We start from the raw sequence: 18,511 nt of genomic DNA, 5'->3' as shown, positions 1-18,511 counted from the left end.
TATGTTTCTCCTTTCATTTCTGTAGGAATATTAACTAATTAGACATTTATTTTTATTTCAGGCAGGCTATCAATTACTCAACAGGATCGTATTGGGGAAATGCAAGGAAAGTTACAGATGCTAGAAGAGAAAATCAAGGATAGTGAAAGGACAGCAGAACTTGCAGAAGCAGATGCAAGAGAAAAGGACAAAGAACTTATTGAAACTCTGAAGCGAGTGAAAGATTATGAAACTGTATGTCTTTTGATTGGAGAAAATATCTTCCAGGCAGAAGCAGTCAATTTTCTTAAAGCTGAGAGAGGTGTTCCCTCACTAGTAGAGGGAAATGTATACTAGCAACTGAGGGGACAGGAGCTGGGGAAGTATTGGGCCAGAATCAAAAGTTCAGGAACATAATTTTTTATGCTATTCTCTCTCTTTTTTTGTTTTTTGCACCCATTGTTTATCTATTATTCTTGCACATGCTAATTAATTTACTCATTTCATTTTATTATTCATGCAGACATAACTTGCATACCATCACTTCTCTTACAGTCATGCACATACACAATCTACATTCATCTATTTTTAGTTAAATTTGCATTTAATGAATGTGCAAATAATCAGGCAAAGGAAGAGTCTTTGTCCTGGAAATTTTCTCTTTATATCTCCTTCCATATTTTATTTGCTGACTGAAAAATATGCTAAAACTGAAATTATTAATAATTAATAATTAATGGACAAGGTCATAATTCCTGTTTCTCAGATATTATATGTTTTATATGTATTTTTGATATTAGATTGATAATATAAAACTATTTTCTAATCTTTTCTTTTTGAAGGGAATATATGGCCTGGAAGATGCTGTTGCTGAAATAAAAGGTTTAAAAAAGCAACTCAAAATAAGAAATAATGAAATTGAAACATTAATTAAAGAAGTTAATAAACTTGAATTTAAAATCAATGATCTTCTTGATGAAAATGAAGATCTTCGGGAACAGCTAGGTATGACCATATCAGATTTATTAGATAATGTATTTAAATAATACATGCATGTCTTCATTGCTTTGTTTTTTTAGGGTTTTTTTTAAAAACTGTTTTGAGTAGAAATGATAATTTCTTCATATGTAAATTTGAGCAATAAGTCTTCTGATTCTTTGTAGAGAGAATGGTTGATTAAAGCAATTCTAAACTTTGGTCTAATTTTAAGGGCATTGAGACAGAGTTTAGCAGAATGACACTTTTACTAACATTGGCAGTATTATTACCATTGTGGATGCATCTGCAGTATGGTAGGAATTGGGAGTGGAAAGAAAAGTGAGGAATTATTTAACCATATGGAGGGATTTTTTTCTTCTTTAGATTTTGGTCTATATTTTCATTTTATTAACTTTACATGTTAAATTGTTAATATTAAGGAGGCCTGTGTTAACTAGGTTAGTTGGATTTGTCCAAATCTACTTCACTGTTACCCACTGATTTTTTTTGCCATTCATGGTCACACTGTTTTCTCTGTTAGGGTGAGGAAATATTTCTGAAAAAGACCCAACCAGTCATGGGTATTTTAGTTTAGGTATGTCTAAATACATGGCCCTCAAAACCAAGAAAAGCAATATGGAGTTACTTCTAAGCAGTTCCCTTTATTGTTCCTCACTATGGATAGAAGTCTTGCCAAACTAAACAATTACTTACCTCATTAAAGATATATTCAGAAGTTCTATGGAGGAGCTATCCTGATCCTCTTTCTCTCAACCAAACTATCTAAACTTTGCTGTCACTTGCTATCCTGGAAATCCAGATTATATTCCACCCCAGTATGTGCTTGTGTGTGTGAGTATACATGTGTACACACCCACAAATGAACACACACACCTATGTATGCACACACATATACACATACATATTAAGAATTAAGATTGCTTTCCTTTTCAACGTAGAGAACAAATATACGGAGATTCTGAGAGAATATTTATAGCTCAGGGTTTAACTACAGGGTCTTTGGTGCTATCTTGAGTTTGGTGATTTTCTTGCAGATGTTTTGTTACCAAACTACGGTAAGTAACATTATTAGTGCACTACCAAGCTCCAACAGAACCAAGAACCAAATAGTAAATAGTTAAGTCTAAAAGAATTAATCCAATGCTACTACTATTATCAAAAGGTGTTTTGTTTTTGTCAGGTTTAGTAAGAATCTGCATTTTCAACATAACTCAATTTAGAAATGAATATTGGAGGACAAAGAAAATGAATACAATGGCTGAGGTTTATGCTCAGTATAGATACTTAACTAAGAAACATATGAAAAGTGTCAAGAAGATGCTATGAGGAACAGATACTCTCTCTCAATTCACCTTTCTATAACCTCCAGTCCAGCAATTACAAAATCAAATCTATAGATAATCTCTAATGCAAGATCTGTTTCATTTTAGGGCTTGATCCAAAAACAATGATTGATTTAACTGAACTGAAAAATAGCAAAGCATTAAAACAACAACAATACAAGGCTGAAAATCAGGTCCTGCTGAAAGAGGCAAGTAATAATTTTCACTTAATGCTTTTCATAAAAATTAAGACACAAAGAAATAATGCCATTTAAATTCAATGCAGATTGAAAGATTAGAAGAAGAAAGAGTTACCCTGAAACAACAAATCCGTAAACTGGCTCAGGAGAAAGGAAGAAGAGCTGCAACTTTAGGTAAGCTGATACTTATTTTTTTTTAAAAAAATAATTTAGCAATGAGATAAATAATTAGTTGGTTTTTCTATCATTCCTGGATCAATCTAAAAATATTTTCCAATATTTAGGAGTCAGACTGAATAATTCTATTATTTAATAATAAAATCACCCAGAATCACTTTGAATAGTGAGATGGGAGGCGTACAAATTTGATACAAAAATAAATAAATTCTTAGTTTTATTGCACACGTTACAAGTATGATGTAGTATTTCCTTGTGAACACAGTATTTTCCATTAAACTATATGTAAAAGAATTTGCTAAATCTTAGTACTGTGCCTGATCTGTTGCCATATGTCTTTTTATTTAAGTAGTTTTAGTTCTATGATCTACATCAGGTTAATCAGTGCTGATAGTTCCTGCCTCTGCTTTATGTGACTCTTTACTTATTTTGCACAGTGGGATAAAAGTTTGAGCTGCTATTTTTTATATGATGTTGACATCTTCTGTCGATCTAAGAGAATCAAACATTGAGGATTTTTTTACATTTTCTTTGGTAAAGTCTATTTCTCCACTTTTACTTCTCAGCTCTGCCCGAAGTTAATTTATCTGAAAATTTTGTTCCAAATAGGACTAGATGCAGATGATCTACAGCTGATTGATACTTTTACTGAAGATTTAAAGATGAAAAGAGAGAGATCTGAGTTAATGAGTACATCTAACTTTGATAAACTTAAAACAAAGGTAACCATTCTTTTGAACTTCCAATTTGACTGAGTTTCTGAAAGTATACAGTTTAGAAATAACTATTTATCACACACTGTATTCAAGAAAATTATTTTAAAAACTGATTCATAATGTGCAAATACATTTTGTTATTTCCTTATGTGGCTGAGTAGAATATTAAGCATTGTTTGTTTTGAGAATTACAGTATATATAAAAGGGAAAAGAAAGCATACTTTAGGATAAAATAATTATTTGTTTTTTTGAAAGATCTGTGGAATTAAATTGAGTTTTTTCAAGTTTGTCTGAAAAAGTGAAAAAGGTTTATTTTCTTGTTCTCAACTTGCTCCATAGGTACAAGTGGAAGATAACAGTGATAGTTCTAAGGCTTTTACAGTAGATGAGTTTTACAGTTCACTAGAGCAAACATCCACAGAAATTCTAGGGACAGCTTTATGTTCAGTCAGCAATAAGAATTCGAACAGCGCAGATTGTTCAGTTTCATTTTCTGTGCTGGAAAGAACTGAAAGGGCTGATAAAAAGCATATACGAAGAGAGGAAAGGGAGATGAAGAAAAGAGAAGCTGCCTGTCCTCCCCAAATGCCGTTGTGCTCTGTACAGAAACAACCCTTGGATTTTCAGGAAGGGCTGCCATCTTCTTTGCTCAGGAAGCCTATATCATCCTATATAGTGCAGGAAATCCTGTTAAAAAATGAGGAAGACAATTCTGAAATAAAATTGATGGATTTGAGAACAGATTTTCAAGACATCGGCAAAGATATGTATTTTTCAGAATCATGGCCAGTAGAGCTCTTGGAAGGAGAATGTGGTCAGTCATTGAAGGCATATCAGGTAGATCGAGTTGAAAATCTCATAAGACAGCTGAGGAGTGAAATAATGTTCCTTAGGTCAGAGGTGAGACACCTTCCACATATATTTTTAGATTACTATCTTACAGTTACTAGTTGTCATAATAATGGCTAGATCATAATATTTATTTTAATGAATTGTCATTGGACTGGTCTTAATTGGACAAATGGGCATTTCCCTATTTTCACAGCAGAATTGTAATGCTGCTGTATAAGATTGTGCTGAGGCTAAGAAAGAAAAGGAGAATGTACAACAATCCATCAACAGATGGGAGAATCTGTGTTGGACGTATCCAGCAAGCCTTATCTTAGTCTATCATGTAAATGTTTTGAGAAAAAGAGATTCAAATAGGTCCTGCCTTCATAACCTCAAGGAACCTCATGCCTTCATAACCTCAAGGAAGGGCTAAGGATCAAATCTATCTTGATTTTTAATAGTTTGTAGCCAAATCTCTAATACTTTGTTCCTTGCATGTACTCTGCAATTAAGGAGCTTGACAAATGCTGATCATCTAGAAATTCTTTAGTAATCACTTGATAGGCAACTATAGGTTGACAAGACATAGATGATATTAAAACTTATTGATGCTAAGACATAGATAATTATGCACTAATTATTACTTATTCTTCAGAATGAGCAGATATTAAGAGATTTGTTCGCCAAGAACACACTGAATAAAAATACAGAGCTAGAGCTTGAAAGATGCAGGAGCCAGAAATCTGAGGTAGTTCAAGGTTCCAAATATAATATAAAAACTTTGTGCTTGTAATATGATAAGAATTAAATTATTTCATATTTTGTGACTAATTACTTCCTGGCCTGTAGCATTTGACTATCATCCATATAGTCAAATATACTGTATTATATACATTGTTGAAAATGTATGACATGTATGTTTTAATTATGATTCTTCAACCTCTTAGTTAATGATTTATTATCTAATTCAATTTTTAAAACTGGAATTCTGTTTTTTATGCTCCTGTCATTTTTGTTGACAGAATGACTACCTTGCCAAAGAATTAAATGAACGAGAAAAAGATTTGGAACAAAACAGGATTATAATAATGAAATTGAAATCCAATTGTAAGCTGAATTTTTATTTTTTTAAAAATTGCTTTAATCTAAGGTAAAAAAAGAAAATAGTATTAAAATAATAAATGAAAAAATACAGAAAATTGATCAGTTTTCTGAATAATATTTTTTTTTATTAAAAAAAAATTACAATTTTTCCCCCCATACATCCCCCCTCCCCCCAACCCTAACCCTTCCCCTCCCTCCTCCCTTCTTCCCCATCCCCTCCCCCCCGATTTCCCAGAACAAATACAGATATATCTAACAATCATAAACTAAAATATGCTAATTAACATAAACTCCCATCCCTCTTCTTGAACCTCAACTCCCTTTTTCCATAAAAAAGAAGAAAAAGGAAAATATTAATACTAATACAATTACATTCTATTCATTTAAAAGCTATTTAGAATTTTGTTATTTCAATCAAATATTTTTTTTAAAAAAAACAAACCGTCTCCATTATATATATCTTTCAAAAATAATCTTTCAAATATGCTGATAATTCTACCTTCTCATCTAAGTCCATTAAATTTAAAGTCCAATCTTCTATAATAAACAATATCCCATCTTCCAATGTTGTAATATCAAAAATTATTCCTCAGTATACCTTATAATCCATCATATTTGTATATCCATCATACATAATCATCATCATCATCTTTTCTTATATAATTTTAACATTAACCTCATATTCTTACCCATATTCCCCATACTATAAATTGCTAAACATTTTAGAAAACAAGTTTTCTGAATAATATTGATAAATATTTTCATTATATCAATAGAGTCATTTCACAAGCAAAAAGTGAATATTGGCAATCCAAAACTGTTAATTTATAACCCACTTTCCTTTTTTCAATAACAGTAAACTGGGTTATCCCAAAATGTAAGTTAATTGCATAAATAAGGGTCAGAATTCTACTTCCTTCTCAGTGTTTTCCAAATATGTCTTGCAACTTTTAATGTTGAAAGTATAATAGAATTATGTCTAAAAGGGGAGTCAAAGCTTCAGCCTTGATATTAGATGAATACAGCTTTCTAATTCTACCTAAATCTAAATCTTTCTAATTAAATGTCTGAGGCTCAATCGCTTAAAGTCAATAGAGAAATAAACATCAAAATAATTGTTGATTGGTAAAACTGAAAGCTAGGAAAATTTTATTATTATTATTATTTATTCGATTTTTATACCGCCCTTCTCCCGAAGGACTCAGGGCGGTGTACAGCCAAGGTAAAAACAAACGGTACAATATACAATTAAAATACAGATTAAAAAACTTATTATATAGTTGGCCTAAAAACTTTAAAATATATAAAATTAAAAAACCCTTAAAATTAATAATAGAAAATTTAAAACCAATAAAATTTAAGCCAGCCCCGCGCGAATAAATAGGTGTGTTTTCAATTCGCGGCAGAAGGTCCGAAGGTCAGGTATTTGGCGTAAACCCGGGGGAAGTTCGTTCCAGAGGGTGGGAGCCCCCACAGAGAAGGCTCTTCCCCTGGGGGCCGCCAGCCGACATTGCTTGGCGGACGGCACCCTGAGAAGTCCCTCTCTGTGAGAGCGTACGGGTCGGTGGGAGGCATGAGGTAACAGCAGGCGGTCCCGTAAGTACCCAGGCCCTAAGCCATGGAGCGCTTTAAAGGTAGTGACCAAAACCTTAAAGTGCACCCGAAAGGCCACAGGTAGCCAGTGCAGTCTGCGCAGGAGCGGTGTTACATGGGAGCAACGCGAAGCTCCATCACCTGCGCAGCTGCATTCTGGACTAGCTGAAGCCTCCGGGTGCACCTCAAGGGGAGCCCCATGTAGAGAGCATTACAATAATCCAAGCGGGAGGTAACGAGTGCATGAGGTTTTTTTTTATTTTTTTTTATTTGCATTTATATCCCGCCCTTCTCCGAAGACTCAGGGCGGCTTACACTATGTCAGGCAATAGTCTTCATCCATTTGTATACTATATACAAAGTCAACTTATTGCCCCCCAACAATTTGGGTCCTCATTTTACCTACCTTATAAAGGATGGAAGGCTGAGTCAACCTTGGGCCTGGTGGGACTTGAACCTGCAATATTGCAGGCAGTTGCTGTTAATAACAGGCTGCATTAGCCTGTTGAGCCACCAGAGGCCCATGAGTGACTGTGCACAAGGCATCCCGATCAAGGAAGGGGCGCAACTGCCAAACCAGGCGAACCTGGTGGAAGGCTCTCCTGGAGACGGCTGTCAAATGATCTTCAAACGACAGCCGTTCATCCAGGAGGACACCTAAGTTGCGCACCCTATCCTTTGGGGCCAATAACTCGCCTCCGACAGTCAGCTGCAGCTGACTGAATCGGGGTGCCGGCATCCACAGCCACTCCGTCTTGGAGGGATTAAGCTTGAGCCTGTTTCTCTCCATCCAGACCCGTACAGCTTCCAAACATCGGGACAGCACTTCAACAGCTTCGTTGGGGTGGCCTGGGGTGGAAAAGTACAGCTGGGTGTCATCAGCGTACAGTTGGTATCTCACCCCAAAGCCACTGATGATCTCACCCAACGGCTTCATATAGATGTTGAACAGAAGGGGCAAGAGGATTGACCCCTGTGGCACCCCACAAGTGAGGCACCTCGCGGCCGACCTCTGCCCCCCTGTCAACACCGTCTGCAACCGGTCGGAGAGATAGGAGGAGAACCACCGATAAATGGTGCCTCCCAATCCCAATCCCCCCAACCGGCGCAGCAAGTTACCATGGTCGATGGTATCAAAAGCCGCTGAGAGGTCTAATAGGACCAGGGCAGAGGAATAACCCCTGTCCCTGGCCCTCCAGAGATCATCCACCAACGCGACCAAAGCTGTCTCTGTACTGTATCTGGGTCGGAAGCCGGACTGGAACGGGTCTAGATAGACAGCTTCATCCAGGTATTGGGGTAGCTGCCGCGCCACAGCACTCTCTACAACCTTCGCAAGGAAGCGAAGGTTGGAGACCGGACGATAATTACCCAAAATAGCTGGGTCCAGGGAGGGCTTCTTGAGGAGGGGTCTCACCACCGCCTCTTTCAAGGCGGCAGGGAAAACCCCTTCCAACAAAGAAGCGTTGATAATCCCCTGGAGCCAGCCTCGTGTCACCTCCTGAGTGGCCAGTACCGGCCAGGAAGGACACGGGTCTAGTAAACATGTGGTGGCGTGGAGCCTCCCCAACAACCTGTCCACGTCCTCGGGAGCCACAGGGTCAAACTCATCCCAAACAGACTCAACAAGACGTGCCTCCTCCCTCTCGCTTGGATCATCCCAATTTCGGTCCAGACCATCCCGGAGCTGAGCGATTTTATCGTATAGATAACCACTAAACTCCTCGGCACATCCCTGCAAAGGGTCATCCCGCACCTCCTGATGAAGGAGGGAGCGGGTCACCCGAAACAGGGCGGCCAGGCGGTTATCTGCCGACGCAATGAGGGTGGAAGCGTAAGAACGCCTCGCCTCCCTCATTGCCACTAGGTAGGTCCTAGAATAGGACCTAACTAGTGTCCGGTCAGCTTCGGAACGACTGGACCTCCAAGTACTCTCTAGGCGTCTTCTCCGGTGTTTCATCTCCCTCAGCCCCTCGGAAAACCAAGGGGCTGGACGAGATCTATGCCGGGTCAGAGGCCGCAAAGGCACGACACGGTCCAAGGCCCCAGCCACGGCCTGTTCCCAGGCCACAACTAGTTCCTCAACCGAGCCGTGGGCCAGATCCTCAGGGAATGGCCCAAGCTCCGTCTGGAACCTCTCGGGGTCCATCAGGCGCCTGAGACGGAACCAACATATAGGTTCCGTCTCCCTGCGATGGTGGGTGGCGGTTCGGAAGTCTAGGCGAAGGAGAAAATGATCTGACCATGACATCGGTTCTGTTACTAAATCATCTACTTCCAGATCATTTAACCACTGTCCAGAGATATAAATTAGATCCAGCGTGCCTCCTCCCATGTGTGTAGGGCCATCATTTACTCGAATCAGGTCCAAGGCCGTCATGGAAGCCTGGAACTCCTGAGCTGCAGTCGATAACAAGCCAGCCAATGGCAGGTTGAAATCCCCCATGACTATAAGTCTGGGGGTCTCAACCGCCAAACCGGCAAGTACCTCCAACAGCTCGGGCAGGGCTGTGGTCATGCAGCAAGGAGCCAGGTACGCGATCAACAAGCCCAACTGATTCCTATGGCCCCACCTCACATAGAGGGATTCACAGCCGGTAATCTGAGGAACAGTGGCCTCCCTCGGTTCTAGATCTTCCTTAATAACAACCGCCACCCCCCCACCCCTACCTTGGGCCCTCGGTTGATGAAATGCTCGGAAACCCGGAGGGCACAGCTCAACAAGGGGAACCCCCCCCCTCTGGACCCAACCAGGTCTCTGTAATGCCCATAAGGTCCGCGGACTCCCCCTGAATAAGATCGCAGATCAGGGGAGCTTTATTGGCCACAGACCGGGCATTACATAACATCAAACGAAGATCCAAGCTCTGAGGATCATGGCCGCCCGAGGAACGGGTAGGGACTGAGGGGCCGGAGCACGTGATCGCTTTCAAATATCGAGCACGTGCTCCCAACACTCGATACGCCCCCCCCTCCGCCATATCTGCCTCTCCCACTTACCGTACAGATTGAACAACCCTCTAATCCTGGAACAGAGCCCTCCCCCCCTGCCTTCAGACCAGATGCCATAACGCCGCGAACACGCGCAGGGGCTGGATCCCTCCCCGACGGGTTCTCCCCATCCGTCATATCCCTCCCCTCCCTTAAAAAACCCTTATTTAAAAATCTATTTAAAAAACCCCACAAATTCTTCTTGGCCGCATGCCACCTCTCTGGGTCCCAAATTTAATATGTAAATTTGATAATATCTTATGGATTTATAGTTTATAGTTCCCATAGGAAATGTAACTACATGTAAACTCCACAACAGTGGATCAACTAAAATTAAACTGGGTCTCTGTTTTAAATCTTGCAAACTTTTGCATAAATTAGAAGATGGCAAACTCTGCCACAAGGGACTTGTTGCCATGAGGAATATCAACAATACATAACAATAAATATTAAACAACTCTAAAATTAAATCACAGATAAAATCATAAAACAACCAACCAAAATAGAATTAAAGTCTGTCATCTGTAAACCAATCGTGTTTTTAGCAATTTTCTAAAGCCCTATTAAAACTAATCAGATTTTAGGAGGCAGGGAGTTCCATAGCATTTGCATCACCACAGAGAAACATTTGTGAGCCTCCAGACTCTTAACTTGTTGCAACAAAATTGCCTCCACAATTGCCAACTGTGTTGTTTTCTGGATTAAGTGAAGCTTCTCTATGAATTTCAAATCTCAATATAGAATAGTATCATAGTGGCGATAAGGCGTCAAGCCGCTGTTTCAAGCCTGTCTATTAAAAATGCACATGAATGTGAACTTGTTCCATTCCATGGTGTCCAGATGTGAACAATATGTATTGTAATTGTAGTGAAAGAGTTGGTACAAGAAAACAAGCACCTTCAACAAGGAATGAAAGAAATTTTACAAGCGATAAAGGATCTGCAAAAGGATCCAGGTGTAAAAGATGGAGAAATTGCTCTTATGATTCCTAGTCTGGAGCGGTTAGTAAATGTGAGTCTCTTGTTTTATTTTAATTATTTAGCTTAGTCAAATCTCTCTCATTATTCAATGGATTACGTTGACGAGTTTATTAAAATTAGCACACGAAATAGGAAAGTATACCAGTTATGCCTCTAGCTGAATATAGCTGAAAGTTTTACAGAATTTGAAATGAACTCTAGCAACAATAATCCCTGTGTTTATAACCTCCTGATAGAATTCCTAAGAATGGGATTCTCCTCTAATGTCACCTAGAAGGCATGTATCATCTTTTTCTGTCTACAATGAATGGTTTGGGATTAGGATCTATCTGGAGGAGCCAAGCGTTTTTACTCTTATCAGAAGAGAATTAAAAAAAAGAGATAACATGCGATTGCTGAGAGTGTTGCAATCCATTCTGCAAAACTTTAAACTGATCATACTTTGCATTGTAAATTACCTATTGTAATGGTTGTGGAAGTGAGTTGTGCATTAGCAGTCTTTCATGAATGTGCCCATAACCCTAACCAGTACCATTAATATCATGCTGCTCTACCCCTGAATTCATAGATCTATACAAAATGTTTCATGTGCTCTAAAGGCAGAGATAGGTCAACGGAATCTTACTAAGCTGTTTGTAGCTGTTTTGCTAAATGAAGATAAGTACAAAATAATGGCTTGGGGTGAGATAGAGACAAAGGCGAATCGAAAAGGCTTACAGAAGGGACCAAAATCAATTACCTGCCAGATTCCCATATCTTATCTTGGAGAAAGAAGAAAAATATCTAGTGAATGTTTTTGCCTTTTAATTTTCTTGTTAATCTTTTAGAAATGGTAAAGCCTGATATTGCAGTTTGCACACAAATTGATTCCTTTTGTTTTCCTCATTCTTCAGAATTTTTTTCCCACAAGAGTTATAGAATAATGTTGATGTCTGATGATATGTTTTTATTCATTGCAATTCAGTGATTTGTTTCATTTCATCATAGAAATAATTCTTCTGAGCTATATTAAACTATAGAACATTAAATGAATGTGCTGTTATTTTAATCTATGAATCCAGGAAGATCACTTGTTATAGTTACAGATGATAGGAAGCATAGTCCTAAAAGTTTTGGAGAGCACTGTCCCGTGGAGTACTTGGACTACTAATAGAGTTCTACTGTTTGAGAGGAACTGAAAATTTTCCATAATTTAATTGAAAATACTAATTTTTGTCATGAATTAATTGTTGACAGGCAATTGAATTAAAGAATGCAGACGGAGCTTTTGATGCCAGCTTGCATTTGAAGGCCCAAGTGGACCAACTGACAGGCCGAAATGAAGAATTGCGTAAAGAATTGAGAGAATCTCGGAAAGAAGCAGTAAACTTTTCTAACCAGCTAGCTAAAGCAAGTACAAAAGTATGTAGGTTACCTTGGCTTTCAAAATTATCTCTACTACTACTGGAAAGAAGTGAAGAGGGGGTCCCATTCAGAGCTATTTGTGTTGCAAGTTGCTTTTAATGGAATTGCTTGTTTGTCTCTGGACTGCATTAGTGAATTATATATGTTGTGATTGACAGAGTGATGTTCCAAGTGCTCTTCTGCTGTACTTGTTTTAAAGCTGTTAAAATATATGAAGCTTTACATACAGTACAGTGTGATTTGGTACTACGGACTTTCAGGGAAGGTTTTCTAATTTATAACGATGGAATTTTCCAGTAGTCTTAGTGAGATGGGTTAGATAAAACTTCAGAGATTTCTGAGATTTTTTTTCTTCCTTGCATTGTTATTTTCTAATGTTTATTTTTCAGATTGCAAATCTAGAAAATGAAATTGATATGCTGAAAAAATCAGAAGGTGGCAACATAGTATTTAAATCACCAAATCTTCCAGAAGGAATGTCTCCTTCCAGTGTGAACATAATTAATTCCCAGAATGAATATTTAATACATCTTTTTCAGGTAAATAACATTAAACAGAATAGTATATATATTTCTATATGTCCAATCTGTCAGATTTTTTTCTATATACAGAAACTGAACAAACGTTCTGGGAGAATATGCACATATAGTTTCTTAATTCATGAGAGTTAAACTTAATCAGTAGCTTTTCAATTAATATTTTTTCCTAAAAACCACTTGTAGACAAGTATGAATGCTTATTATATAATACATATTATACATACACAGACACAAAAAATAGCGTGCCTACATAAAATGAGCATAGGATTTTTTTTAAACATATGCTTATAGAATTAAATCCATTGCTGTTAAATATTAATTCACTAACCTCATTAACTTTAAGACAGTGTTCCAAGCTGTAACATTGCAATTGAAGTAGGGAGGTATCATATTTTTAATGTATGTGTATTATTAGGAATTTGAAAACAAAGAACAGCTCTTCAAAAAATTAGAAGAGGCAATAGAAGAATATAAGAGAAAATTTGCAGTTATCCGCCATCAACAAGGCTTGCTGTATAAAGAATATCAAAGGTATAGTGATTTTTCCTTCTGATTCTTTTGATTAGAAAGTCAAAATATCTTTGTTAATGGAAGAAATGAGAATTTTGTCTGATAATTTTTTGAGCTGCCCTATGACCATAATAAATTCAACTCAGCTTATTAGTAGTTTTTACTCCTTTATGGGTTCATATTGCCAAATTACAAATTTTTAAATTGTATCAAAAGTTAACATTTTCAAATCATGATAATATTAGCTTTTTCTGCTTAAGACTTGAAGTAGTTATTCTGGTTGAATATGAAAGAAGAGGCAAATGAGCAGGACAATCAATATCTTTCTATATTAAGCATCAGATAAAATACCAAATTCTGTCTAGATTAAGTAGTTTCTGAACAAACAACAACAACAAACAACAACAACAACAACAACAACAACAATGAGTTGGAAGGGACCTTGCAGGTCTTCTATTCCAAACCCCTCCCCAGGCAGGAAACCCTACACCACTTCAGACAAATGGTTATCCAACATCTTCTTAAAAATTTCCAATGCGGGAGCATTCACAACTTCTGCAGGCAAATTGTTCCACTGATTAATTGTTCTAACTGTCAGGAAATTTCTCCTTAGTTCTAAGTTGCTTCTCTCCTTGATTAGTTTCCACTCATTGCTCCTTTTTCTTCCCTCAGGTGCTTTGGATAATAGTTTGACTCCCTCTTCTTTGTGGCAACCCCTGAGATATTGGAACACTGCTATCATGTCTCCCCTAATCCTTCTTTTCATTAAACTAGGCATACCCAGTTCCTGCAACTGTTCTTCATATGTTTTAGCTTCCAGTCCCCTAATCATCTTTGTTGCTCTTCTCTGCACTCTTTTTAGCATCTCAACATTTATATTTTATAATTTATTTATTTATAATTTAATTTTTATACCGCCCTTCTCCCGAAGGACTCAGGGCGGTTTACAGGCGTATTAAAAACACAGAATATACAAAATATAAATAACAGATTAAAACGAATTTAAAATGAAATATTTAATGAAAACGAAATATTTAATGAAAATATTTAACATCTTTTTTACATTGTGGTGACCAAAACTGAATGCAGTATTCCAAGTGTGACCTTACCAAGGCATTCTAAACTGGTATTAACACTTCATGTGATCTTGATTCTATCCCTCTGTTTATGCAGCCTAGAACTGTGTTGGCTTTTTTGGCAGCTGCTGCATACTGCTGGCTCATATCTAAATGGTCGTCCACTAGGATTCCAAGATCCCTCTCACAGTTACTACACTTTACTACATTTGTTCACAATTATTACAGTACCTAATAAGAATTCCTGTCTCTTCTCTTCAAATCTAAGATCTAACCCTGAACATTTAAAATTTTAATTAAAGTATTAACAAAGTATTTATTTCCTTAATGAAATAGAATAGTGCTTTTCATTTATGATGTGTGACATTTTTTTGCTAAATTTACAAAATCTGTTATGGATTTGTAAAGTTAGACAATCTGCATTGTATAGTGCTCTGTTATTCTTATATTGATTATTTAGAAAATGTAGTTTAAATTTCTTTGGATTAAACATGAGAGGCAAAACAAAACAATTTGTGATACCAAAACATTAAATTAATACTGTAATATTCTTTCTTACAAGTTCCGTTTTGTTCATCAGTTCTTTTTGAGAAATTGTTAACTTTTTAATCTAAACTTTCAAACCTAGGCACCCAAACTTGTTAAAAATATATTTTACAGGCTGATAAAAAGGAATAGCTTTAAGTATGCATGCATTTATTGAAAAGCTTCTCTCTTTTTTTTTTAGTGAAAGGGAACACTGGAAAGTTGCTAATGAGAAAATACTACAAGAAAAGAAAAGATTGGAGTATCAAAAGGAAGAAGATGATATAAAAATAAAGGAATATACTGTAAGATTATTTTCATTTGGATGTAGTAAATTTTAATTTACATGAAAACAGAAAATGTTAATTAACTATAATCCTAAGAATATCATTTAATATTTTTTTCCCTACAGTATTAGCAAGGGGTGTTTGATTTGCTGGGGTTTTCACTTTGCCCCATATTTATCACTAGATACAAAGAGGAATAGAGAGGAAAAGCTGTTTTCCTAGCTGTTAATATACTTATTCTCTGAATAGGTTTTTTTTTTGGAAAACACTTGGGTCTGAGTTGAGGTGGAGTAAATTGATGTTATGAATAAAGCTTCATAATCCAGAATCTGTTAATTATGCATGAAGAAAATGCTTACCAAATGTTGACTACAATGTCTATAATACTGGAAACTTTCCACAGGATTTATTAGATGTGCTTGAAAAGGATACTGATGATACAAAACAACGATTTGCAGATTATAGTAGAAAAATAACTGTTTTGAGAGTCAATGAAAGATCAATAACAAGACAATACACAACATTACTTGAAATGGAAAGACATCTTCGCAAAGAAAATGAGCAATTGAAGACTGATATGATATCAATGGAGGTGACAGTTCGAGAGAAGATTGGATCTTTGCAAAGGTTTAAAGTATGTGTTACTTTATCCAAGTTTGTTCATCACACTCTATGGTTCAGTTATACATAAATTGATTTATTATGTGTTATCAAATTCATGAATCCTATATATTGCTGTAATCTCTCCTATCAGATTCCTGAACTGGCCCCTGAAATATCCCATGTAGTTCTGATAGTTATCCATACTAGGGTCATTGTGTTCAATGAAGGGGAAGGCCCTTTGAGATGCTGAGGCTATGAGGAGAGTCTGTACAAAGGAAACTTGCAACCGGTCAGTTGGAAATTCCACTGCCCAGGAGGTGTCCATAACTCATATTGTGCTATGAAAGTTCTCATCTTTTCTGGCTTCCAAACCTTTCTGGCAAGCTGCTGTGAATTCTCTGTAAAATAGGCAGTGCTGCCGGAGCAGCTATTGGCGTAGGGGGAGACTGAGACAAATTCTGCATTTGTTGGACCAATTTAGAGCATCATAGCTGACATTGTGCATCTCGGCTGACATATTGCATATCTTCGTTTCCAAGCCATCCTGGCGGTGTAGAACAGCATTCAAAGTTGCTTGTTCAGCTGCTGCTCCAGGCTGCAGTTCAGATGCCATTCTGGTGTTTTCATTGCAGTCCATTGAAAAATTTGGAGAGAGGAATTGACTAGATTAATTTCTGGCGCAAAAGACAAGGGCCACACATTAAGTTCCAATTAAATTGATGTATTGCTCATGCCTATGCACAGGAATGCAGTCAAGTAATGGTTAGCACTATTTTAACATTAGATTAGAATTTATTTAATTTATTTATAAATTATTATGACATGATAGCAGTGTTCCAATATCTCAGGAGCTGCCACAAAAATAGAGTCAAGTTATTCTCCAAGGCACCTGAGGGCAGGACAAGAAGCAATGGGAGGAAACTAATCAAGGAGAAAAGCAACTTAGAACTAAGAAGACATTTCTTGACAGTTAGAACAATTAATCAGTGGAACAATTTGCCTCCAGAAGTTGTGAATGCTCCAACACTGGAAGTTTTTAAGAAGAAGTTGTATAACCATTTGTTTGAAGTGGTGTAGGGTTTCCTGCCTAAGCAGGGGGTTGGACTAGAAGACCTGCAAGGTCCTTCCAACTCTGTTATTCTATTCTATTCTATTCTATTCTATTCTATTCTATTCTATTCTATTCTATTCTATTCTATTCTATTCTATTCTATTCCATTCCATTCCATTCCATTCCATTCCATTCCATTTGTATCCCACCTTTATTATTTTTACAAATAGTCCAGGGTGGCAAATATATCCAACAAGCGTGTTCCTTCTATGCTCCCCACAATAATAACCCTGTGAAGTGAGTTGGACTGAGAGAATGTCTGGCTCAAAGTCGCCCAGCTGGTTTTCAAGAAGTTTTGGACTTAGTCTGCTTGTGGCAACATAGAAACTACGCTGATTCTTTTGATTTCACCCCCAAGCTCTGCTGCTCCTACAGATATATTTCTAGTAACTCTTGGAATAATAATTTCCATGGGACCATTGACAACATTTTTTCTGAAATCAGTATTTAAGCTTTTATATTCTAAAAAACATTTCCTTTTTTTCAATTTAGGAAATGGCAACTTTCAAGATAGCAGCATTGCAAAAAGCATTGGATGATAGTGTACCTCTAAATGACCTTGAAATGGCTAATAAACAATATAATGAGTTAACTGCTAAATACAGGGATATGCTTCAAAAAGATAACTTGCTTATTCAAAGAACAAACAATGTGGAACACCTAGAGGTGATATTATTTATATTATATTACTTTGAACAAACGTTATATTGTTCCCTTCATCCCTTTATTTACTTTTTGAGCTATTAGCAAATCTAGCTGGATGCTTCATTATCGCCAAGAATTAGAAAGGGAACTTTATGGAGCGGCCCCATGAAACAGCTGTTAAAGTCAAAGTATATTTCATTCAAACCAACATAGAAAAATCAGTACTATTATTCCATTCAAATTATATTTACATTAGAAAAATAATGTACCTTTACATGTTCCTTCATAGCATGAGAACACATCTCTGAAAAATCAGATAGAATTTTTAAATAAGGAACTAGAAATTACAAAAGAGAAACTTCATACAATTGAACAAGCCTGGGAACAAACAGCAACACTTGGTAAGTAAAAAGATATGATAATGCATTTTACTTTTTTTCTGTAAAAGTAGCAAGTTAACAAGTTTGTATATTTTTTCTCTTTACTTGGAAAGTGATGGAATACAAATTTAACATTCTAAGTTTGGCAAGAATAAGATTCTTAATTACACCCATGAATTGAGTTGAACAAAGAACATAGTATTTAGATATATCTCTGTTTCTTTTCTCTTGTATTAGAACATATAGTAGATGCTCTGTCCTATTTGGGAAAGTTGGTTTCTTCTGCTTTCAGTAAAAAAAAAATATTTCAAACTCACAAATGGCAGTAGATCATCAACAAATTATTAATAAGCTATAATTAAACAATGATTAGATTACTGGGTCATATTTCTGCTTTCTTTTATATTAAAGGATTAAATATTTTGGAAAATTTAACATTTTGTTCCTCTGTAACACTAGTACTATGTTTTATTTATGTTTAAGCTATAGTGCATCTGAGTAGCATTTTATTATATATGATGATGATGATGTTGTTATT

At 36.7% G+C, this 18,511-nt stretch overlaps 1 protein-coding gene across 2 annotated transcripts in view; it reads left to right on the top strand.

Annotated features, from left to right (window-relative positions):
• The window catches only part of CEP290 (centrosomal protein 290), a 61,239-nt gene that overhangs the window by 18,699 nt on the left and 24,029 nt on the right, over window positions 1–18,511 (top strand). Inside the window, exons 14-28 of one of the 2 annotated variants that reach the window (XM_058189544.1) lie at window positions 62–234; window positions 822–984; window positions 2,409–2,509; window positions 2,587–2,674; window positions 3,287–3,399; window positions 4,881–4,973; window positions 5,248–5,332; window positions 10,782–10,924; window positions 12,130–12,294; window positions 12,687–12,836; window positions 13,252–13,367; window positions 15,150–15,252; window positions 15,638–15,868; window positions 17,441–17,614; window positions 17,883–17,994. In XM_058189544.1, coding sequence (XP_058045527.1) covers window positions 62–234; window positions 822–984; window positions 2,409–2,509; window positions 2,587–2,674; window positions 3,287–3,399; window positions 4,881–4,973; window positions 5,248–5,332; window positions 10,782–10,924; window positions 12,130–12,294; window positions 12,687–12,836; window positions 13,252–13,367; window positions 15,150–15,252; window positions 15,638–15,868; window positions 17,441–17,614; window positions 17,883–17,994 — 2,010 coding nt within the window. The remainder of the gene's footprint in view (window positions 1–61; window positions 235–821; window positions 985–2,408; window positions 2,510–2,586; window positions 2,675–3,286; window positions 3,400–4,880; window positions 4,974–5,247; window positions 5,333–10,781; window positions 10,925–12,129; window positions 12,295–12,686; window positions 12,837–13,251; window positions 13,368–15,149; window positions 15,253–15,637; window positions 15,869–17,440; window positions 17,615–17,882; window positions 17,995–18,511) is intronic. The other variant, XM_058189545.1, reaches the window with a different exon arrangement.

The sequence above is a fragment of the Ahaetulla prasina genome, chromosome 7, assembly GCF_028640845.1.
Source record: "Ahaetulla prasina isolate Xishuangbanna chromosome 7, ASM2864084v1, whole genome shotgun sequence".
NCBI classification, from domain to species: Eukaryota; Metazoa; Chordata; class Lepidosauria; order Squamata; family Colubridae; genus Ahaetulla; species Ahaetulla prasina.
Note: the sequence above shows the minus strand (reverse complement) of the source record. Positions and strands in the feature narration are given on the sequence as shown.